Source organism: Daucus carota, chromosome 2, assembly GCF_001625215.2.
Source record: "Daucus carota subsp. sativus chromosome 2, DH1 v3.0, whole genome shotgun sequence".
Classification (NCBI taxonomy): Eukaryota; Viridiplantae; Streptophyta; class Magnoliopsida; order Apiales; family Apiaceae; genus Daucus; species Daucus carota.
Genome location: NC_030382.2, coordinates 23,608,377 through 23,634,593, shown reverse-complemented (window position 1 = coordinate 23,634,593; position 26,217 = coordinate 23,608,377). Strand labels below are relative to the sequence as shown.

Below are 26,217 nucleotides of genomic sequence, written 5' to 3'. Positions count from 1 at the left end.
ATCTATAGCAGCTCATCTCGATTATGAGATTTGGCAAATGGATGTCAAGACAGCTTTCCTTAATGGAAATCTTGAGGAAACCATCTATATGCAGCAACCAGAGGGATTCATTAAAGAAGGCCAAGAGCATCTTGTTTGTAAGCTGAAGAGGTCTATTTATGGACTTAAACAAGCTTCTAGGTATTGGAACATTCGCTTTGATCAGGCAGTCCAGTCATATGGATTTGATCAATGTCCAAGCGAAGCATGCGTGTATAAGAAATGTGAGGGAAATGCAGTGGTTTTTCTAGTGCTTTATGTTGATGACATTTTACTCATTGGAAACAATGTTAAGATGTTGTCTTCAATAAAGGCATGGTTGTTCAAACAATTTGAAATGAAGGACTTAGGTGAAGCAGCATACATCCTTGGGATCAAACTTATAAGGGATCGCAAGAAAAGGATGTTGGCTTTATCTCAGGAGCCCTACATAGATGACGTATTAGCTCGTTTTAACATGCAGGACTCCAAGAAGGGTAATTTACCCTTCAGACATGGAGTTACTCTATCAAAGAGGCAGTGTCCTTCGACACCTAAGGAGATAGAGAACATGAAGGCAGTTCCTTATGCTTCGGCATGTGGGAGCCTAATGTATGCAATGTTATGTACGAGGCCTGATATCTGCTTTGCCGTAGGCATGGTTAGCAGATACCAGTCAAACCCAGGACAAGAACATTGGAGTGCTGTAAAAGCAATACTCAAGTACCTGCGAAGGACTAAGGAGTATATGCTGGTTTACAAGTCCTCTGATTTATTGCCTCTGGGATATACCGATTCGGATTTCCAGACGGATAAGGAAAAGAGAAAGTCCACCTCGGGATGTGTTTTTACTTTGGGAGGTGGAGCCGTAATATGGAGGAGTGTGAAGCAGAAATGCATCGCAGACTCAACCATGGAGGCCGAATATGTGGCAGCCTCTGAGGCAGCCAAAGAGGCTATATGGTTCAGAAACTTCCTGCTGGATTTGGATGTGGTTCCTAATCTGCCACAAAAAATCACGATTTATTGTGATAACACTGGTGCTGTGGCGAATACCAAGGAACCACGGGCCCATAAGGCAGCGAAACACATAGAGCGTAAGTATCACCTCATACGACAGTTCGTTAAGCGAGGAGATATCATTGTGGATGACATAGCATCGAAGGATAACCGGGCAGATCCTTTCACGAAGAGCTTACCAGCTAAGGCTTTTCAGGAGCACGTGGAAGCGATAGGAGTCAGATACTTGGTCACATAGTTATTATAGTTGGTAGTGGATTGCTTGTAATAGACACTGATATACTTAAAGAATATCTTGAGTATAAGTGGGAGATTGTTAGGGTTATACTGAAATATTCATTTGAAGTATATAACAATTATTTGAGAATCTTGAATGCATGTTTTCACATTGTCTATATATTATATATTGTAGACAATCTAGTATCAAATGGGATAGCAGAAGATTAGATTGTCAGACTCCTTATATAATATAATAAAGGTTCACAGTCGAGGTGGTGTTAGACAAACCACTAAAATGGCTGAAGTATTATTTGGAAATAGTTTATCTTGACTATTGAATAATACTTATATACTTTGTGTATATTGAACGGGATCAAAATAGTAGAATAATTGTTTCTTTAATTCTGACAATAAAGAACTAAGATTCTATGATGTTATTAATGATTAAGTTCTTAATCCGGATATAGTGATTGACACTTGTATTTAATGCACATGCCTTGACTCATAAATTAAGTAATTTATTTTAAATTACGAATATATGTATTGGGCAATGACATTATATACAGAGTGGGATATTGACTATAAAAGGAAACCGTGTCCGAAAAATATATTCGGGTGATGATGTCCTCTTGAAAGCTCATAAAGATAATTATGCTTTAGTCCTGCAGGCAGATTTGTTCTTGCATAATTATAAGGTTGAGTGGATGATCAAGGATAAAAGATATTAATTAAATTAATTGTCAGAAATTAATTTAATTAATGGACATGCGATATCTTAAACATGGGGAATTTATAAGCAATTAATATGGGAGCCGAATTAAATAATTAATTTACGGAATTAGGAAAGGTAGTGCAAATATTAGTTCTTTAGTGGATAGAATTAATATTTAATGACATTGGGCCTGGCCCGGAATGTCATTGGAAGGCCTGACCTAATGATCCATGATCCCTGCTGTAGCCTATATATATTCTCGTTCTCCTAAAGCTGAAAGACACACCAAAACGAATTAATCCTAGAGTCAGAGAGAGGCAGACGTTTTTCTCAAGGAGACAGCTAGGGTTTTGGGTTTTCGGAGCATTAAGGAGAGGCACACCTTGGGAGATCGAAGGCCACACTTCGTCCAAGGAGAATCAAGGAATACAGTAGAAGACGTGGATTTGAATCGCTTGCGTCGTAGCGATTAAGGTTAATATTCTGTTCGAACTTTTAATTAGTATCATAAAACGCAGGACCAAGGTCCGTTTGATCCTACACGAGGGAGAAAGTGCCTTAAGTGCACCACATAAGGAGATTGTTTCTGAATCTGCAGCTCTGTCTCCTAGTTAGGAAAGGAGAATAGAACTTGAGACATCTGCAGACATGTCTATTTCTTCACCACCTCAACCACATGATATTCCATTGCACAGTGAGGTTGCACACACGATTGAAGAATTGATGGTTGCTAACACTTTGTCGTCCATGTCAGGGATAGACACTGTTGTTTCTGATCCTTTTCAGGGTCAAGTGCCTTCACAGGCTTCTGGGGGAAACTTGGGTGATTTGCCACAATCTCCACCCTCGTCTACCCCCCTGGGAGGAACATTCCCAGATCCCCCAAGGGACTCTTCACCTCTCGAAGGTGAACGGAAATCTGTTTCTGAGCCCTTCATATCAGGAAGTGTGCCAGTCAAAGAGGACTTGTCACAAAGTCATTCGCCGTCAAAGGCAGTTGTGGGAAACCAGGGTGCTTCGCCCATTCAAGGATCACATCCTTCGAGCCCTGTGTCTACCCACCCTGAGATTCAAACTCAGGATCCACTGAAGGACTCACTAATTTCGAGTAGTTGGCAACTTGTTTCCTATGAATCAGATTCATCTGATGAGGAAACTGAGGACGAAGGCTCACGAACCTTCATTGCACCTTCTGTGACCTCTCTAAAAGAGGCGAAGAAGATTTTCTCTGTGGGTACGTCCCAGATAGATGCTGGAACAACTTTGAGTGTGATGGAAACACCAACAGAACTTGATAAACAGACACCCTCTAACCTACTGAGTGTTAAATCTATTAGTGAAACGAGAGAAACACCTGCAGAACGAACAAGTGAGAAGTCCCTGAACATCCAAATGAACCTGTTGTCACTTACAATCCAACCTCCATTATATTCAAGAAGAAGAAAGATTCTGAGGCCACAGCTATACCACTTGCAGATATTGGAAAATTCTCATCTAAGAGAATTGCTCGTGCAGTTGGTGCTGTTAAGTGGTCAGTGGTCAAGGAAGACAAAAGTGTGCTCAAAGAACTGATTGATCTTCTGGAAATTAGGAAAGCTGTAGAGACTGTTCACAACACTTCAAGGGTTCGTGCTCATCCATCAAGGGTCATCATGAAAATTGAAGGGATGGAGCTTAATATCACTTTCAAGAAATTGAAGAAGATGGTTCATCTACAGACCTTAAAGAAGATGAAGAAGAATCTAGAGCAACCACCTCCTGAGAATACATTGGAGCAAGTGGCACTGAGTACCATAACTGCGAAGAGATAGAAAACAAACTCATTCAGAGAAGAGAAGAAGATGCTGCTAAAAGAAGAGCTGAGCAGAATCTGATCAATGCAAGAGCCAAGAAAGCAAGGAAAGATTAGTTCAGTCTAGAGGAACAATGGCTACTTGTATTTACTTTTGAATTCTGGAAATTGTAAGATATAATCCAGACTGTACTTAGTATTATTTCCTGTTTAAATTAGTGTGCATTTTCATTGTGTCAGTTGAGTTATCGTCTTAAAGGATTTGCTTGTCGAACTCTTACAAACAAATAGGGGGAGTTTGTAAAGCATAATGTAACGTAAATGTAATTACGATAACTCAACACAACAAAAGACAGGAAACAATACGTAAGTATAATACAGGAATCTACAGGATGGAGATTCGATACGAACAGACAAAGACAATCAAGATATTTGAGACGAGCATCAGTCCACTGGAAGAAGTTCATTTTAAATGTTCATGCCTCAGTGAAGAATAAAGCACAATCAGTTTCTGCTATCAAGATTGCCTGAAGATCAAGTATCAAAGACGAGAAGATTCCAGTATATTTAATTTGATTATTTATAATCAAATTTATCGAAGCAACATCTAACCCGGAATGACTGATCAAGTATATTATCAAGCAAAAGGATTCAAGGAATTATTTCAGTTTGAGTCGTTCGTGAACCAGACCAGTGTACAGGACGTCAGGACGTACGAAAGTATTCAGTGGATTCGATCAACGAATTAATTGATCAAGTCAATCGAGCTATTTTTGAAATTGAAATTAAAATATATATATATATATATATATATATATATATTTATATTTATATATGTGGCATTAATTGATAATTACTTGAATAAGAAATTAATTCAAGTAATTAATAAATCAATTAATAATATATATATAAATGTACATATGTATATATTACTTTTAAGAGTAAAATTTCAGGTCAAAACTCAGTCAACTGTGAGATATCAAGGGGAGTACTTCAAATGACGCAAGTTTATGTTACTTAGAAATTATTCTAAGTACTACTACAGTGGAAACCTCATTGGGGCTCAACTGTTGACCTGAGGTCAACTCATCTCTACTTAGAAGATTTTCTAAGTCTATCAGGTTAACTGTGAACACTGAAGAAGCATCTCTAGCGCAAGGTTTGACTTAGTCAAAACCTGCGCTAGATCTCAACACAGCAATATGGCTAAGTAAGGCTGGCATGTTTCCATGTACGGCGCAACCTTTGACTGGAGCTTTTGGCGCAAGGTTTGACTTCCCATTTGACTGTGTAGCGCAAGTTTAAAGACTTAGAAAATTTTCTAAGTAGAAGACACATTGAAGCTTTGTTGAGGCGCAAGGATTGACTGGCGCCAAGTTTGACCTTCAAAATACAACATATGTACACATATATGTTTCCAAGAGCAAGTTTGTGATATATATATATGTATATATAACTGGCGCCACTTCAAGTGTATAATGGAGTTAGTTTTTGTTTTGGACAATTCAATTTAACCACAGTTAAATTGAATTCGTCCAGGACGAACTCAATCCGTCCAGGACGAACTCGTTAACCATGGTTAGATGTTGGAATCCTATAAATAGAGCTTTGTGTTTTCATTTGAAAACAACTACACACTTTGTAAGTGCACACACTATACACATTCTCCAGAGCTAAGTTAGAATATCGATTTTATCGAGAGTTTGTATTAGAGTGTTTGTAGTCTCTGCAGCCGACACTTGGGTTGGAATTTGTAGCACCCGAGGATTATTTCTAATATAAGAATATTCCTCGACTTGCTGGAGTTGTTTATTTACGATTGATTTAACATGGACTGAAACAGAATTATTCCGCAATTAAATTAAATCGAAGAAATTGGTATAGACGTATTCAACCCCCCCTTCTACGTCTGATTGGACCTAACACATAATGTAACCTAAATGTAATTACGATAACTCAACACAACAAAAGGACATGAAACAATACGTATGTATAATACATGAATCTACAGGTTGCAGATCCGATACGAACAGACAAAGACAATCAAGATATCTGAGACGAACATCCGTCTACTGGAAGAAATTCATTAATATGTTCAAGCCTCAGTGATGAATAAAGCTCAATCAGTTTCTGCTATCAAATATTGCCTGACGATCAAGTATCAAAGACCAAAAGATTCCAGTATATCCATTTTGATTATTTATAATTAAATTTATCGAAGCAACATCAAACCCGGAATGACTGATCAAGTATATTATCAAGCAAAAGGATTCAAGGAATTATTCCAGTTCGAGTCGTTCATGAACCAGACCAGTGCACAGGATGTCAGGACGTACGAAATCATTCAGTGAATTCGATCAACGAATAATTGATCAAGTCAATCGATCTGTTCCTGAAAGTGTCGCCAAAAGATTTAATTTGTATGTGCATATATATGTGTGTGTAGTCCTACTCCAATAGAAATCAAATTAGCCTAAAAACTAAAAACCAGTTTCTGGACAGTTTTTTATAACTTTTTTTTACTACAGAAATCACTAATATGTACATAACATATAACTAATTTATATATAGCATATCTCGCGGATATAAATATATATACACACATATATGCAACATATATGACCGTCATCTTCACCCAAATCGTAATAAGGGACCTCTTACAACCATTACTAGACGATTCAATGACTTGCCACCATTGTCTATCATGACCAATAGTCACATACACTTTCCATCATAACTTACAAAACTAACGACTACTTACCATCATCATCATACAACTTCTCTTGCGGCTTCCTACCGCCAAGAACCTTCCTACGCATGAAATTGATCATCTATAATCGATTATCAATAGTTTAGATAAGTAGCTTTTCTCAATTTTGATAATAAAAATCGCTGTTTACATACTGTATAAAAACAGTGATTAGTGCAGTATAAATTAGTGATACCCGTAGTTATAAATAGTGGTAGGGAAACTGGTTTTTAGTTTATATTTTATGGGTTGTTTCTATTTGATCATGAGCATATATATATATATATATATATATATATATATATATTACTAATTGTAATTTACTTGAAAGTAATTTAATTCAAGTAAATTCTTAAAAACAATTAATAATGTTTATATATACATATAAATATAAACAGATTAAAAAGTGGGAAGTTTGACAAGTCAAACTTGCGCCTTCCCTTGTATAGTGGAGCAATTTCAACTCTTCACTTAGATTTTTTCTAAGTCCTCCTCACAGTGAACAAAGGGGCGCAACTACAAGTCAAGGCGCAACCTCGCAGTTAAAGGAGAGATAACTGCGAGGGTGCCTCAATGTACAGGCGCAACTTGACTGACTTGGAATATTTTAAGTCATGGCAACACAGGAACTCAGTGGCGCAAATTCCACCCTTGGCGCAACCTTGGTCAAGGCGCAACCTCGCAGTCAAAGGAGAGATTACTGTGAGGGTGCCTCAATGTACAGGCGCAACTTCACTGACTTAGAATTATTCTAAGTCATGGCAACACAGGAACTCACTGGCGCAAATTCCACCCTTGGCGCAACCTTAGTCAAAGCGCAAACTCACCAATCAAAGGAGTGATATCAGTACACCTTGGCGCAAGTTTCTCTTGGCGCAAACTCAATGGACTTAGAAAAACCCTAAGTCACTCATCACTGTATCACTGCAGCGCAACTTCATAAGTGGCGGAAGTTTAAAATACCTATACATATATGTATATGTTCCTGGCGCAAGTTTGAATGAATTGAGTTTGTCTTGGCGCCAATTCATATTTAACTAACCACAGTTAAATATGAATTCATCCAGGATGGACTCGTTGACCATGGTTAGATGTTGAAGCGTATAAATAGAGCTTTGTAGTTTCACTTGAAACTGACTACATACTTTGTAAGTGCACACACTATACACATTCTCGAGAGCTAAGTTAGACTATCGATTTAATCGAGAGTTTGTATTTGAGTGGTTGTAGTCTCTGTAGCCGACATACGTGTTGGAATTTGTAGCACCCAAGGATTATTTCTAATATAAGAATATTCCCCGACTTGCTGGAGTTGTTTGATTACGATTGATTTAAAGGACTTAAACAGAATTATTCCGCAATTGAATTAATCAAAGAAATTGGTATAGACGTATTCAACCCCCCCTTCTACGTCTGATTAGACCTAACAATTGGTATCAGAGCGACGCTGATCAATATACAGATCTGAGATCCATTACCACTCTGAGAAGTTAGTTGTCCGTACAATCGTAATTTTATTTGATAACAATGTCGACACAGAAGTTAGGAATCAAGGTACCTCCATTTGACAAGAATGACTACAATAACTGGAAAATGAAAATGTTGCTGTACGTCAGAGCTGCTAATCCCCTGTACATTGGGATTCTAGAGAATGGTCCTTTTGTGCCAATGAAGATTATTCCTGAATCTGTTAAAAATGGTGTTCGCATTCTACAAAAGTCTGTTCCAAAAGAGAAAAGCGAATACACTGAGACTGACAAGGAGTATATTGCACATGACCATAATCTGCAACTCATAATTGTTGAATCAATGACCAAGACTATGACACATCTTATTCTGAGTCTGAAAACATCAAAGCAGATGTGGGATGCTATCGAGGCATTGATGGAGGGATCTGAAGAAGTCAGGGAGAACATATACGATATGTTAATTGCTAGATATGAAGCATTCAAGGCAATACCTGGAGGGAACTTTTCTCAAATCTACGAGAGGTTCATGTTGTTGTTAAATGAACTTACCCTGCATGGAAAGACTTATACACAGAAAGAGATTAACAGAAAGTTGTCAATTGTGATGCCACCTCATCTGGTTGTGAAGACTGAGACCATCCGGGAAAGAAGCGACTTCAGAACCATGACTCTGGAAAGACTGTTTGGAAAACCGAAGACGTTTGAGATGGAACTCGAACAAAGAGAGATTATATATGGCAGTGGATCATCTGAAGCCAAAGGTATGGCTTTACAAAAGACTGCTGCACTTATTGCTGATGAACCGTACTTTGGTTATCAGCAACTGGTTGAATATGGCATTAATGATCACACTGTTGCACAGAGTGCTTGTTCATCTGTCAAAACTGATTATCCTACTACCAAGTCTGAAATTGTAGAAGTTGAGATTGATGAAGTTTCTGTGGATCCGGAGGATGAGTTTTATACTCGGGAAGAGCTGGAGCAGCTGGAGGATAAGTCTATGGCTTATATGGCTGCAAGGTTCAAGCACATCAAGTTCAGTAGGAACCCCCGATACAAGAAAGCTTCAGGGAACAAGTTTCAGAACAAAGAAGGATACTCAGGGTCAGGGTCTAGAAGCACTGGCAATTACAAAACAAATTTATACGACAAGAGCAAAGTCAGATGCTACAACTGCAATGACTTAGGGCACTTTGCAACTGAGTGCGGGAAACCCAAAGCGGCTCCTGTCAAAGAAAGAAGCAACTCATATGGTAAGAAGAATTCTTACGAGGATCTGAAGAAAGAGAATGAATAGCTAAAAGCTAAGTTGGATGCAATGATTACCAAGCATAAAGGAAGGGCATAAATTGCTGAGGGAAAAAGCTGGGATGATACGGATTCTGATGATGAACCTGTTCAAAGCAACTATGCATTTGCATTACCGGCTGACACAATCGAGGAATCTTCATCTCAGGTATCTCCTGAAATTTCTGTTGATGACATGACTACTGCTGATTATAAAAAGACTATAAATGAACTAGGTCAAGAGATGTATAACTTGCACACTAGTTTGTTAGCTTTAGAATCAGATAAATGTAGTCTCTCTCTAAAGATAGCTAAACTTGAAGAACGAATAGACGAGTTAGCTTTAGAGAAACTCATGAACACTAACCTTAAAGAAAGAATTGAAAGAATAAGGAAAAGTGTAATGCAGAAATTGAGGAATCCCTTAGGTCCCAAATAGCTGACCTAGAAACTAAGCTTAAGGCTTATCAGAATTCTGCTTTTCTACAGAAAGAGATCTTGGATAGTCAAAGGGTCGATAAGAAGGTTGCTATTGGTCTCGACTATAGTTCCTTGGAAAGTTCTAAAAAAAAGAAAAGAAAAGAAAATGAAGGTGTATTTGTTTCTGCTGGAACTGAGAATGCTCCTGAAGGAACAAATATACCTAAGATTCTAAAAAACACCAAGACCCCTATCTTTAGAAAGGCACAAACAGAACATCTGATAGAAGAAGACCTTGTCATTAAGGAAGAGTTGAAAAATGAGGAAGTTGTTAAGCCTCAAGTAAAACAAGAAACACAAGACGTACCTTCGAATCCCCAAGTTAGAGAAGATTCTGATAAAAAACCGGATTAGGAAGTACTAGTTCCAACAAAAAGAAGAACAACAGGAATGGCAAGCTAGATGCTAAGGAAACCAACTCTAGGACTCCTAGTGCTAGAAAGGTTTGTAATAATTGTAATTCTACTAATCATCTTACTCATGCATGTAAAATGACTAAAGTAGATACTTCTGCTACTAGCATGCCTAATACTATTAACATGAATGCTGTTCATTTGCCATGTGGTAGAGTAGGTTGCACGCAATGTGCTATGAATATGATGTCTACGTGTTTTACCTTGTTAAATGCATCTTTTTCTGCATCACCTGCTATGAATGTGAATATGCCTGCACCTTCTATTGCTTCTGTGGCAAAGCCTGCTAGTCCTTCTAAGAAGAAGGAGACTCCAAACTTCAAGTCTAAAGGCACTTCTGCTAAGACTAAAAAGGAGAAGAGTCCAGTCACCCCTGAACAAGCATATGTTAAATCAGATTCTGTTCATACTCATGTTTCTACTAAACCACCTGGACCCAAGAACGTCTAGGTACCAAAGAAAGTTTAATCCATTTGTGAATGCAGGGCATAGGAAAGAAAATCAAAGTTGTGTGGGTTCTTGATAGTGGTTGTTCAAGACACACGATTGGGGAAAAGTCCCTGCTCATAGATGTGGTTATGAGAACCGGCCCAATTGTAGTCTTTGGAGATGACAGCAAAGGATTCACAACGGGATATGGTAAGCTGAAAGTTGGAAATGTCATCATTGAAGATATTTCTCAGGTAGAAGGACTCAAGCACAATTTACTGAGTATCAGTCAGTTCTGTGACAAAGGATACGACGTAATCTTTCAGAAAGAAGTTTTCTTGATCCAAACCTTGAAGAACAAGGATCTTACACTCCGTGGTGTAAGAAAATCAAGTTTTTTTATATCCGACATAGATTCAGCAAGTAAGAGGGAGGTCAAGTGCTTCCATAGCAAAGCCTCTGCTGATGATAGTTGGTTATGGTATCGGAAGCTCTCACACCTGAACTTTAAGACTATGAATTCTTTAGTCAAAAGGGAACTGGTGAGAGGACTGCCTCAGAAAGAATTCTGTCAAGAAGGACTCTACGATGCATGTGAAAAAGGGAAGTCAAAGAAAGCATCACACAGGAGCAAAGGCATGACTGACATTAGTTCACCCCTTCAACTGATTCATATGGATCTGTTTGGACCTGTCAACATTCCTTCTATGTTAAGGAAAAGATATGCTCTTGTGATCGTCGATGACTACTCAAAATACACATGGGTATTATTCTTACATACAAAGGATGAAGCAGCACAAGTCATCATTGATCATATCAAAAAGATTGAAAAGGAAGCAAACTTGCCAGTGAGGGCTATCGGATCAGATAATGGGACAGAATTTTGTAATGCTGTTCTTAATGAATTTTGTACTGATAAGGGTATTTCTCGTCAGTATTCAGCTCCAAGGACTCCACAACAAAATGGTGTCGTAGAAAGGAAGAACAGGACCTTGATTGAAGCAGAAAGGACAATGATTAGTCAATCAAGACTTCCAATCTACTTCTGGGCTAAAGCTGTGAATACCGCTTGCTACACTCAAAATCGTACCCTGATTAACAAAGATTTGGACAAGACTCCTTATGAAGTAATGGCCAACAGAAAACCATCACTGAGTTACTTTCATGTGTTTGGTGCAAAATGCTACGTTCTAAAAGAAGAGCATCTGGGAAAGTTTGATGCTAAAGCTGAAGAAGGCATTTTTCGGGGTTATTCTTTAGAGTCAAAGGCCTACAGGATTTATCTGATCAAAGACGACAAGCTGATTGAAAGCATCAATGTAAGGTTTGATGATACCAAGCTCCCCAGTCTTCAAAAGGAAAATGAATTTGATTCTCAAGAATTTGAGAATTTAGATGACATCTACATAGGAGAAGATGAACCTGAAACTGATACTAGGGAAACTAATGCAAATGAAGGAACTGCTGATCCTGAACCATCTGGAGGAAGTATTGGCAACAATACAAATGATCATCATGATCACAGTGGTCAAAATGGAGGATCATCAAATAGAATTAACATCAGTTCAGGGGGATCAAGTCATATTAGTGGATCTACTAGTCATCACACTCAACACAACTATGATTACGGTGAATCATCAAGATTGAATCTGCCAAGACAAAGGGTATGGAGTAGAGACCATCCCATTGAACAAATCATTGATGATCCAGACATGGGAGTGCAGACTAGACGATCAACTCAAAATGAATGCAACTTTGCTGGATTCTTATCTCAGACAGAACCAAAGAAAGTTGAAGAAGCTCTAAACGATCCAGATTGGGTATCTGCAATGCAGGAAGAACTCAATCAATTTGAAAGGTAGAAAGTCTGGAAGCTGGTGCCAAGACCTAAAGGAAAATCTGTAATTGGCACAAGATGGGTTTTTAGAAACAAGCTGGATGAAGATGGTATTGTTACGAGGAATAAGGCAAGACTGGTGGCAAAGGGTTATTCGCAAGAAGAAGGAATCGACTATGATGAAACCTATGCTCTAGTTGCTAGGCTTGAAGCAATCAGGATGTTCTTAGCATTTGCTGCACACTCCAACTTCAAAGTATTTTAGATGGACGTGAAAAGTGCATTCCTGAATGGTGATCTAGAAGAGGAAGTCTATGTTGAACAACCCCCTGGGTTTGAAGACAAGAAATTTGAAGACTTCATTTAATTTCTCTTCAAAGCACTCTATGGCCTGAAGAAAGCCCCTCAAACATGGTATGAAACACTTTCCAAGTTTCTACGTGAAAATGGTTTCACCAGAGGTATCATCGATAAAACTCTTTTCCATAAAAAGCATAAGGATGATATAATTCTGGTACAAGTATATGTTGATGACATTATATTTGGTTATACTAGCGATCTTTTGTGCGGGAGATTTCCTGAGCTTATGCAAAGCAAGTACGAGATGAGCATGGTTGTAGATCTTTGTCTTGATTGAACGGCCACTTATAGTTGATGCAGAACACTTAATCTGAGTAGATGACACACAAATGTACTGTCTGGTTCATCTGTATCTAGCTGAATTAAATATTCTTTATCAAATAAACATTTGAGACGTGGCTTGTTCGTCGAGTCTTTGTCTTCGTAGTTCTTCTTCATAAGTAACAATAGTATGGAATCTTCTGAATAAATAAAGTATTAAAACTTTATACCTTCTAGACTTCTGGACGTGCTACAAAAGTTTATTTGTACACTGAGGCTTGAACATATTAATGAACTTCTTCCAGTGGTGTGCAGCAGCATCCTGAAATTCTTCAGACATATAATTTGAATAAATCACTTGATGTTCTTCGTACGGATTCCTTCAACAGTACTTGCTATTTACCTTGCTTTCTTATCAGAGTTGAGTTGGTACCTCTGTAATTACAAATAGGCTAAACATATGCCTTTCAATCTCCCCCTATTTGTTTGTTATCATAACATGCAAATTATCGAGAGGATAACTCAACTAACTGATAAGACAAAGGATTAAACATGATTGTAAATAGCAAAAAGTTTCTGGTATTTAATTAAACATTGACCAGAATTCAAAAGATTACATTAGATTACAAAAGGATGTTCTCACTGAACATATACTACAAATCCCTAATGAATCTAAAGATCAGCTTCTCCTTCTTCGATATCAAAACTGTGAAGGATAGGAGTTGACGGTTCTTCCCTGGTTGGCACTTCAGATGTAGTGGATTCACCACGCTTATTTTGTTCTCTTGCCAGAGCCAGTTGGTGCAGTACTTCCAATTCCACAGGGTCTTCGGGGAAGTCTGATGGCTGAGATTTAGTAACACCCTTCATCCTCCGAAAGTATTGAGAAATATTTTTTCGGATGCAGTAAGATAAGATTACATCATCAGCATCAGACTTGGCTTTAGAAGCGAGGCCCTTGGTTCTGAGTAAAGTGGATGCTAGAGCCAGACGCTTGGCAGGATACTTTGGCAAGGCTTCTTCGTTGAGATAGACAGTGCAGAAGACTTCCTTGTGAACGAACTTGACACAGTAAGGATTCTTAACAACCTGAGGACTGTTGAAGACAGCACAATCCAGCAGTTTGTCTCGAAGGAGTTCGTTCAGGTTGGAGCAACGCTTAACCTTGTTGCGAAGTACCCAGAGCTCAGATATAGAGAATGATTTGAGAAATTCAACAGATAGTCTGAATGAACCATTCCTCTGTGTATAGACAATCAGCTCCCATTCTTCAAGCAATCCCTTAACTACAACAATTACATATTGCAATTCTAAAGCAAAGGCATGCATAAAGACATCCTCGTCAGGGTTTACTTCTCGGAGATCATAGATCAGAGATAAGAACTTTCTGTCATCGAAAGATTCCCTTTGAGGTCCATTAAATATTCTTCTTGCAATGTCCCAGCTTTTTCCTTCCTTTCTTTTGATATCAAGATTCTTCTGCTTGCACGCAACATCATAGATTTTCTGTTTCTCGATCTTGATTTGCTCTTCTGGGATCAACTTGTCCTCTAGAAGTTTTTGATAATCACGAAGCTTAGGCTTCCTAGCTTCATTCTCAGCTTTGAACTTCCGGACATTCTCCTCATGCTCTAGATCAACAGGTTCTTCGTGAAACAAGTAACTTTCATCAAATTTACCTTCTTCTTCTGCTTGACGGTAAGTAGCATCAAAGGCGTCATCATCATCCATTTCATTTGGATAGTCATCATAACTATCAGAGTTGAAGACATTGTCGGACTGATGTAACGGTTCTTTGCCTTTAGACTTTTCATATTCCTTGTCAGGGGCAGATCCAGAAGTGGTATTTCCCTTGTTGGATTGATTTGAGCTATTGCCTTTGTCATCCTTGTTTCCTTTGTCTCCTCTATTCTCCCCCTTAGTTGAGGGATCCTCTCTGGAGGGTTGATCATCAGACTTTGAATTCCTGAGGAGTTGATCTAGTTTGTTGTCGATTGAATCAAACTTAGCCATGTAAAGTTCATGATTGGATCGCATTTCGACAGCTAACTCATGAATCTCTTCTTTAAGATCATCCATGTAAGAACTGGATGGCCTTTCATCAGCTTTCTGTTCTAGGGTCACCAACTGTGCACCCTTCAGCTTCTCATTCTCAATGATCATCTTGGCTAATTCAGCTCGTAACTTAGCCATTTGTTCCCCGAACAGAGCAAGGTCAATGTGTGCACTCACCTCACGTACACTCAAAGCTGTTTCACTAGCCTCACGTGCATGTGTATCGCTCGGTGTTTGCCTTTCATCACTCATAGTATTCACTCTTCCTACTGTACCTGTATATACTACCAATGTCCCCTGAGATGGGTTCAAAGGTAGTGGAGGAACAAATTGTCCTCCGGAAGCCTGTGAGGGCAGATTAACTTGCACGCTGCCAAGTTCCTCCTGATCAGAAAAGAAAGAGTGATTGGAAAAGTTTTCATACATTATACATTGATTTTGAAAATCTGTGCACTCAGTAAACATAGTAACCTGTGAATCTGTTTGGGCTTGCACTAGCGTGAGTGCTAGCGCAGTGCTTGACTCTGTACAAGTTACCGCGGCAGGACGGTCAATTTCAATGGTCTCATTCTGTAGAGAGAATGGGTCCAGAGACTGCTTTATTGCCATTTCAAAATCTAAACCTTGTTGGGAAGGTAAAGATGAGGCTGCAGTTGTCTCCATGGCTTCCACCCTTTGCTTCTTAGAGGGAGACAGAGCTGCGGGTTGACCAAGTAACCTACTTCCACTCCGTTTCCTGGCAACTTTACGAACTGGTTGCATCGAAGTGTTGGTTGAAGTGTTTGGAGAAGGAAGAGTAGGTTGAAGTGAATCATCAGCTAGGTTATGAACCTGTGTGTTGTCGGGTTCATTGCTAGCAAGCTGGTAAACAAAATCAAGGTCACAAACATAATCCGACGTATCAACATTAAAATTAGATGAGAAGTTAGTAAGTACCTGAGCTACCTGTAGGTCCTGACGAAAGGACTGCAGCTCCTGGTTGATAGGAGAGTCTGAAGAGGTTGTGAGTTAGATTGTGTTTGTGGTATGATTTGGGAGTGTGTTTGGTGTGGTAGTGGTTCAGATGAAGATGGTTGATTCTCGAAGAAATCATATTCTAGTGGTTGATCTTCAAATGAAGGAATAGGTTGTTGTTGATGAGTAGGGGAGTGATATGATGATTGGTTGGATGAATGGTGTGATGACTGTGCTTCCTGAGATTGTTGAGGTGATTGCTGTTGTTGTTGTGGTTGTTGAATCTGCAGAGGTTGAGGTTGTTGCAGCTGTTGTTGCTGTTGTTGTTGTTGTGGAGGAGGAACCACTTGAAGTTGTTAAGGCTGCAGAGGAGTGTTGAACATTTGCAGCATATGAGGAGTGGTGATAAGAGGAACAGCTGCAAACTTATTCTTATTATCCAGCTGAGTCATCGACTTAGTGCAGGCACGAGGAACTGGTGCCACTGGAGAATTGATGTAGTGTTTCTTCTCAGCATCAGTCATCTTATCATTTAGAAACAAGTTTGAATGGAAACGTAATTTGGACATTGTGTTGACTGCTGAGGAGTACAAGTTTTGCACTTATGAACCCAAGCCTGAGCAGCCCGCTGCTGATGCTCCTGATGAGGAGAACGAGTATTATAAGCGGTGGACAAAGGCTGATGAGATGTCGCGATGTTACATTCTGGCAGCAATGTCGGGTGTTTTGCAGCATCAGCATCAGGCTATGGCCACTGCTTCGGATATGCTCTTTAATCTCAAAGAACTTTTTGGAGATCAGAATAGGGCTGCTAGGCAAGTAGCCATGAAGGCTTTAATGAACACTCAGATGGCTGAAGGTACACCTGTAAGGGATCATGTTCTCAAGATGATGTCACATCTGAATGAGATAGAGATCCTTGGTGCAGAGCTTGACGGGGAAACCCAGATTGACATTATCCTTATGAGCTTGCCCAAGAGTTTTGAGCAGTTCCGCTTGAATTACAACATGAACAAGAGGCAGTATAGTCTTGCGGAACTGCTGACAGAACTTCAGGCAGCTGAAGGATTATTTCGCCAGAGTGTTCAAGTGAATGTGGCTGAGAAAAGTTCTTCCTCTAAGCCGAAAGGCAATAAGAAGAAGAAAAAGGCTCAGACACAGAAAGCTGTGAAGGCAGTGGGAGTTCAAGGTGGTGTGAAAAAGCCTAAGGGGAAGTGCTACCGGTGCAAGCAGTCGGGTCACTGGAAAAAGGATTGTCCTGTTCCTAAGAAGACAAACGATACTGGTATGTCTCTTTCTCTAGTTACAGAAACATTTGTAGCGGCTATATCTACGAGCACTTGGTGTGTAGATACTGGAGCCACTGATCATGTTTGTAACTCTATGCAGGGGTTCCAGCAATCCAGAATGCTTAGAGATGGTGAGATCTACGTGTTCATGGGAGATGCTACGAAAGTAGCAGTAGTTGCAGTAGGAGTTATTCATTTATCTTTTGGTTCTGATAGGATTTTGGTTTTGAACAATTATCTTTATGTACCTTCTTTTAGAAGGAATTTGATTTCGGTTTCTAAACTTGCTATGGATGGTTATAATGTTTGTTTGGATCGTAATGTTTCTATTATGATGAATAAACGGATTATATGTTCTGGTACATTGCAAGACAATTTGTATATAATTAATCCTAGTCAACCCGCACTGCAACTACAACATAGGGTATTGAATAACACATTTTCTACCTCTAATAAAAGAAAGGAACCTTCTAGTTTGAACCAAACATATCTTTGGCACTTGAGATTAGGTCATATTAACTTGAGGAGGATTCAAAGACTGGTAGTAGACGGGCCTTTAGGCTCATTGGCAGTGGAGCCATTTCCAGTTTGTGAATCCTGCTTGGAAGGTAAAATGACCAATAGGCCTTTTAAGGCAAAGGGGAATAGAGCCAAAGAAGTGTTAGGATTGGTTCCCTCTAATTTATGTGGACCTATGAATATCCAAGCAAGAGGTGGTTATGAGTATTTCGTCACTTTTATTGACGATTATTCTAGATATGGATACGTTTATTTGTTGCGCCGTAAGTCTGAGTGCTTTGAGAAATTCAAAGAGTACAAAGCTAAAACGGAGAAGCGACATAATAAAAGTATCAAGTCACTACGATCTGATCGTGGTGGCGAATACTTGCTTGGGGAATTCAGGGAATATTTATCAGAGAATGGGATAGAATCCCAGTTGACTGCACCAGGCACACCCCAGCAGAACGGTGTAGCAGAGAGAAGGAACCGGACTCTTTTAGAGAGTGTTAGATCGATGATGAGTTATTCGGATTTACCCAAGTCCTTTTGGGGACATGCCTTAGAGACAGCAGCTTATCTTCTGAACTTAGTACCTTCTAAGTCGGTTCCTAAAACCCCTTTAGAATTGTGGACCGGGGACAAACCGAGTCTGAGACACATTCGGATATGGGGTTGTCCAGCACATGTGCTGAACAAGAACGCGACTAAGCTAGAATCTCGTACAGAAGTAAAGGTGTTTGTAGGCTACCCCATGGGAACAAAAGGTTATTTATTTTATAGTCCTAAGGATCGGGATGTCACTGTTAGCACCAATGCAAGATTCTTAGAGGAAGACTATATAATGAATCACAAACCCAAGAGTAGTATCGTTTTAGAGGAACTAGTGAGAGGGACGAATAATTAACCTGTAGTACAAGTAGAACAACCACAGCAGACTGTGCAACCGGTCACTAATACCGCACCAGTTCCTCGTCGTAGTGGGAGGGTTGTTCGACAGCCCGACAGATTCATGTTTTTGGAAGAGTCTTCGAACTTGGTCTCTGGTGAACATGATGATGATCCCCGGACATACGAAGAGGCAATACAGGACAAAGATGCAAGTCTTTGGCAAAAGGCAATGGATTCTGAGATGGAATCAATGTATTCTAATCAGGTCTGGGAGCTCGTGGAACCACCCAAAGGTGTAAAACCTATTGGATGTAAGTGGGTCTACAAGAAAAAAAGGGGATCAGACAAAAAGGTGAAAGCCTGGAAAGCAAGACTTGTTGCGAAAGGGTATACTCAGAAAGTAGGTATCGATTATGAGGAAACCTTTTCGCCAGTAGTCATGCTTAAGTCAATCCGTATTCTTTTATCTATAGCAGCTCATCTCGATTATGAGATTTGGCAAATGGATGTCAAGACAGCTTTCCTTAATGGAAATCTTGAGGAAACCATCTATATGCAGCAACCAGAGGGATTCATTAAAGAAGGCCAAGAGCATCTTGTTTGTAAGCTGAAGAGGTCTATTTATGGACTTAAACAAGCTTCTAGGTATTGGAACATTCGCTTTGATAAGGCAGTCCAGTCATATGGATTTGATCAATGTCCAAGCGAAGCATGCGTGTATAAGAGATGTGAGGGAAATGCAGTGGTTTTTCTAGTGCTTTATGTTGATGACATTTTACTCATTGGAAACAATGTTAAGATGTTGTCTTCAATAAAAGCATGGTTGTTCAAACAATTTGAAATGAAGGACTTAGGTGAAGCAGCATACATCCTTGGGATCAAACTTATAAGGGATCGCAAGAAAAGGATGTTGGCTTTATCTCAGGAGCCCTACATAGATGACGTATTAGCTCGTTTTAACATGCAGGACTCCAAGAAGGGTAATTTACCCTTCAGACATGGAGTTACTCTATCAAAGAGGCAGTGTCCTTCGACACCTAAGGAGATAGAGAACATGAAGGCAGTTCCTTATGCTTCGGCATGTGGGAGCCTAATGTATGCAATGTTATGTACGAGGCCTGATATCTGCTTTGCCGTAGGCATGGTTAGCAGATACCGGTCAAACCCAGGACAAGAACATTGGAGTGCTGTAAAAGCAATACTCAAGTACCTGCGAAGGACTAAGGAGTATATGCTGGTTTACAAGTCCTCTGATTTATTGCCTCTGGGACATACCGATTCGGATTTCCAGACGGATAAGGATAAGAGAAAGTCCACCTCGGGATGTGTTTTTACTTTGGGAGGTGGAGCCGTAATATGGAGGAGTGTGAAGCAGAAATGCATCGCAGACTCAACCATGGAGGCCGAATATGTGGCAGCCTCTGAGGCAGCCAAAGAGGCTATATGGTTCCGAAACTTCCTGCTGGATTTGGATGTGGTTCCTAATCTGCCACAGCAAATCACGATTTATTGTGATAACACTGGTGCTGTGGCGAATACCAAGGAACCATGGGCCCATAAGGCAGCGAAACACATAGAGCGTAAGTATCACCTCATACGACAGTTCGTTAAGCGAGGAGATATCATTGTGGCTGACATAGCATCGAAGGATAACCGGGCAGATCCTTTCACGAAGAGCTTACCAGCTAAGGCTTTTCAGGAGCACGTGGAAGCGATAGGAGTCAGATACTTGGTCACATAGTTATTATAGTTGGTAGTGGATTGCTTGTAATAGACACTGATATACTTAAAGAATATCTTGAGTATAAGTGGGAGATTGTTAGGGTTATACTTAAATATTCATTTGAAGTATATAACAATTATTTGAGAATCTTGAATGCATGTTTTCACATTGTTTGTATATTATATATTGTAGACAATCTAGTATCAAATGGGATAGCAGAAGATTAGATTGTCAGACTCCTTATATAATATAATAAAGGTTCACAGTCGAGGTGGTGTTAGACAAACCACTAGAACGGCTGAAGTATTATTTGGAAATAGTTTATCTTGACTATTGAATAATACTTATATACTTTGTGTATATTGAACGGGATCAAAATAGTAGAATAATTGTTTCTTTAATTCTGACAATAAAGAACTAAGATTCTATGATGTTATTAATGCTTAAGTTCTTAATCCGGATATAGTGATTGACACTTGTATTTAATGCACATGCCTTGACTCATAAATTAAGTAATTTATTTTAAATTACGAATTTATGTATTGGGCAATGACATTATATACAGAGTGGGATATTGACTATAAAAGGAAACCGTGTCCGAAAAATATATTCGGGTGATGATGTCCTCTTGAAAGCTCATAAAGATAATTATGCTTTAGTCCTGCAGGCAGATTTGTTCTTGCATAATTATAAGGTTGAGTGGATGATCAAGGATAAAAGATATTAATTAAATTAATTGTCAGAAATTAATTTAATTAATGGACATGCGATATCTTAAACATGGGGAATTTATAAGAAATTAATATGGGAGCCGAATTAAATAATTAATTTACGGAATTAGGAAAGGTAGTGCAAATATTAGTTCTTTAGTGGATAGAATTAATATTTAATGACATTGGGCCTGGCCCGGAATGTCATTGGAAGGCCTGACCTAATGATCCATGATCCCTGCTGTAGCCTATATATATTCTCGTTCTCCTAAAGCTGAAAGACACACCAAAACGAATTAATCCTAGAGTCAGAGAGAGGCAGACGTTTTTCTCAAGGAGACAGCTAGGGTTTTGGGTTTTCGGAGCTTTAAGGAGAGGCACACCTTGGGAGATCGAAGGCCACACTTCGTCCAAGGAGAATCAAGGAATACAGTAGAAGACGTGGATTTGAATCGCTTGCGCCGTAGCGATTAAGGTTAATATTCTGTTCGAACTTTTAATTAGTATCATAAAACGCAGGACCAAGGTCCGTTTGTTCCTACACGAGGGAGAAAGTGCCTTAAGTGCACCACATAAGGAGATTGTTTCTGAATTTGCAGCTCTGTCTCCTAGTTAGGAAAGGAGAATAGAACTTGAGACATCTGCAGACATGTCTATTTCTTCACCACCTCAACCACATGATATTCCATTGCACAGTGAGGTTGCACACACGATTGAAGAATTGATGGTTGCTAACACTTTGTCGTCCATGTCAGGGATAGACACTGTTGTTTCTGATCCTTTTCAGGGTCAAGTGCCTTCACAGGCTTCTGGGGGAAACTTGGGTGATTTGCCACAATCTCCACCCTCGTCTACCCCCCTGGGAGGAACATTCCCAGATCCCCCAAGGGACTCTTCACCTCTCGAAGGTGAACGGAAATCTGTTTCTGAGCCCTTCATATCAGGAAGTGTGCCAGTCACAGAGGACTTGTCACAAAGTCATTCGCCGTCAAAGGCAGTTGTGGGAAACCAGGGTGCTTCGCCCATTCAAGGATCACATCCTTCGAGCCCTGTGTCTACCCACCCTGAGATTCAAACTCAGGATCCACTTAAGGACTCACTAACTTCGAGTAGTTGGCAACTTGTTTCCTATGAATCAGATTCATCTGATGAGGAAACTGAGGACGAAGGCTCACGAACCTTCATTGCACCTTCTGTGACCTCTCTAAAAGAGGCTAAGAAGATTTTCTCTGTGGGTACGTCCCAGATAGATGCTGGAACCACTTTGAGTGTGAGGGAAACACCAACAGAACTTGATAAACAGACACCCTCTAACCTACTGAGTGTTAAATCTATGAGTGAAACGAGAGAAACACCTGCAGAACGAACAAGTGAGAAGTCCCTGAACATCCAAATGAACCTGTTGTCACTTACAATCCAACCTCCATTATATTCAAGAAGAAGAAAGATTCTGAGGCCACAGCTATACCACTTGCAGATATTGGAAAATTCTCATCTAAGAGAATTGCTCGTGCAGTTGTGCTGTTAAGTGGACAGTGGTCAAGGAAGACAAAAGTGTGCTCAAAGAACTGATTGATCTTCTGGAAATTAGGAAAGCTGTAGAGACTGTTCACAACACTTCAAGGGTTCGTGCTCATCCATCAAGGGTCATCATGAAAATTGAAGGGATGGAGCTTAATATCACTTTCAAGAAATTGAAGAAGATGGTTCATCTACAGACCTTAGAGAAGATGAAGAAGAATCTAGAGCAACCACCTCCTGAGAATACATTGGAGCAAGTGGCACTGAGTACCATAACTGCGAAGAGATAGAAAACAAACTCATTCAGAGAAGAGAAGAAGATGCTGCTAAAAGAAGAGCTGAGCAGAATCTGATCAATGCAAGAGCCAAGAAAGCAAGGAAAGATTAGTTCAGTCTAGAGGAACAATGGCTACTTGTATTTACTTTTGAATTCTGGAAATTGTAAGATATAATCCAGACTGTACTTAGTATTATTTCCTGTTTAAATTAGTGTGCTTTTTCATTGTGTCAGTTGAGTTATCATCTTAAAGAATTTGCTTGTCGAACTCTTACAAACAAATAGGGGGAGTTTGTAAAGCATAATGTAACGTAAATGTAATTACGATAACTCAACACAACAAAAGACAGGAAACAATACATAAGTATAATACAGGAATCTACAGGATAGAGATTCGATACGAACAGACAAAGACAATCAAGATATCTGAGACGAGCATCAGTCCACTGGAAGAAGTTCATTTTAAATGCTCATGCCTCAGTGAAGAATAAAGCACAATCAGTTTCTGCTATCAAGATTGCCTGAAGATCAAGTATCAAAGACGAGAAGATTCCAGTATATTTAATTTGATTATTTATAATCAAATTTATCGAAGCAACATCTAACCCGGAATGACTGATCAAGTATATTATCAAGCAAAAGGATTCAAGGAATTATTTCAGTTTGAGTCGTTCGTGAACCAGACCAGTGTACAGGACGTCAGGACGTACGGAAGTATTCAGTGGATTCGATCAACGAATTAATTGATCAAATCAATCGAGCTATTTTTGAAATTGAAATTAAAATATATATATATATATATATATATATATATATATATATATTTATATATGTGGCATTAATTGATAATTACTTGAATAAGAAATTAATTCAAGTAATTAATAAATCAATTAATAATATATATATATAAATGTACATATGTATATATTACTTTTAAGAGTAAAATTTCAGGTCAAAACTCAGTCAACTGTGAGATATCAAAGGGAGTACTTCAAATGACGCAAGTTTATGTTACTTAGAAATTATTCTAAGTACTACTACAGTGGAAACCTCATTGGGGCTCAACTGTTGACCTGAGGTCAACTCATCTCTACTTAGAAGATTTTCTAAGTCTATCAGGTTAACTGTGAACACTGAAGAAGCATCTCTAGCGCAAGGTTTGACTTAGTCAAAACCTGCGCTAGATCTCAACACAGCAATATGGCTAAGTAAGGCTGGCATGTTTCCATGTATGGCGCAACCTTTGACTGGAGCTTTTGGCGCAAGGTTTGACTTCCCATTTGACTATGTAGCGCAAGTTTAAAGACTTAGAAAATTTTCTAAGTAGAAGACACATTGAAGCTTTGTTGAGGCGCAAGGATTGACTGGCGCCAAGTTTGACCTTCAAAATACAACATATGTACACATATATGTTTCCAAGCGCAAGTTTGTGATATATATATATGTATATATAACTGGCACCACTTCAAGTGTATAATGGAGTTAGTTTTTGTTTTGGACAATTCAATTTAACCACAGTTAAATTGAATTCGTCCAGGACGAACTCAATCCGTCCAGGACGAACTCGTTAACCATGGTTAGATGTTGGAATCCTATAAATAGAGCTTTGTGTTTTCATTTGAAAACAACTACACACTTTGTAAGTGCACACACTATACACATTCTCCAGAGCTAAGTTAAAATATCGATTTTATCGAGAGTTTGTATTAGAGTGTTTGTAGTCTCTGCAGCCGACACTTGGGTTGGAATTTGTAGCACCCGAGGATTATTTCTAATATAAGAATATTCCTCGACTTGCTGGAGTTGTTTATTTACGATTGATTTAACATGGACTGAAACAGAATTATTCCGCACTTAAATTAAATCGAAGAAATTAGTATAGACGTATTCAACCCCCCCTTCTACGTCTGATTGGACCTAACACATAATGTAACCTAAATGTAATTACGATAACTCAACACAACAAAAGGACATGAAACAATACGTAAGTATAATACAGGAAACTACAGGTTGCAGATCCGATACGAACAGACAAAGACAATCAAGATATCTGAGACGAACATCCGTCTACTGGAAGATATTCATTAATATGTTCAAGCCTCAGTGATGAATAAAGCTCAATCAGTTTCTGCTATCAAATATTGCCTGACGATCAAGTATCAAAGACCAAAAGATTCCAGTATATCCATTTTGATTATTTATAATCAAATTTATCGAAGCAACATCAAACCCGGAATGACTGATCAAGTATATTATCAAGCAAAAGGATTCAAGGAATTATTCCAGTTCGAGTCGTTCATGAACCAGACCAGTGCACAGGATGTCAGGACGTACAAAATCATTCAGTGAATTCGATCAACGAATAATTGATCAAGTCAATCGATCTGTTCCAGAAAGTGTCGCCAAAAGATTTAATTTGTATGTGCATATATATATATATATATCTGTGTGTGTGTGTGTGTAGTCCTACTCCAATAGAAATCAAATTGGCCTAAAAACTAAAAACCAGTTTCTGGACAGTTTTTTATAACTTTTTTTTACTACAGAAATCACTAATATGTACATAACATATCACTAATTTATATATAGCATATCTCGCGGATATAAATATATATACACACATATATGCAACATATATGACCGTCATCTTCACCCAAATCGTAATAAGGGACCTCTTACAACCATTACTAGACGATTCAATGACTTGCCACCATTGTCTATCATGACCAATAGTCACATACACTTTCCATCATAACTTACAAAACTAACGACTACTTACCATCATCATCATACAACTTCTCTTGCGGCTTCCTACCGCCAAGAACCTTCATACGCATGAAATTGATCATCTATAATCGATTATCAATAGTTTAGATAAGTAGATTTTCTCAATTTTGATAATAAAAATCGCTGTTTACATACTGTATAAAAACAGTGATTAGTGCAGTATAAATTAGTGATACCCGTAGTTATAAATAGTGGTAGGGAAACTGGTTTCTAGTTTATATTTTATGGGTTGTTTCTATTTGATCATGAGCATATATATATATATATATATATATATATATATATATATATATATATATATATATATATATATATATTACTAATTGTAATTTACTTGAAAGTAATTTAATTCAAGTAAATTCTTAAAAACAATTAATAATGTTTATATATACATATAAATATAAACAGATTAAAAAGTGGGAAGTTTGACAAGTCAAACTTGCGCCTTCCCTTGTATAGTGGCGCA

General features: G+C 38.7%; 1 protein-coding gene across 1 annotated transcript; it reads left to right on the top strand.

The window, feature by feature from the left end:
• The first annotated feature begins 8,037 nt into the window (after positions 1–8,037).
• Positions 8,038–10,100, top strand: LOC135150464 (uncharacterized). The gene is made up of 4 exons (XM_064086774.1): positions 8,038–8,310; positions 8,371–9,138; positions 9,436–9,666; positions 9,756–10,100. Exons 1-4 carry the CDS (start codon positions 8,038–8,040, stop codon positions 10,098–10,100), a joined length of 1,617 nt encoding a protein of 538 aa, XP_063942844.1.
• Positions 10,101–26,217: the final 16,117 nt, after the last annotated feature.

Bases quoted from the DNA above. Each gene is read 5' to 3' on its own strand.
- LOC135150464 (XM_064086774.1), top strand. From the start codon at position 8,038: ATGTCGACACAGAAGTTAGGAATCAAGGTACCTCCATTTGACAAGAAT. The intron at 8,311-8,370 runs GTTGAATCAATG...ACATCAAAGCAG, and splicing joins ATAATCTGCAACTCATAATT to ATGTGGGATGCTATCGAGGC. The intron at 9,667-9,755 runs GTAATGCAGAAA...GCTTTTCTACAG, and splicing joins TTGAAAGAATAAGGAAAAGT to AAAGAGATCTTGGATAGTCA.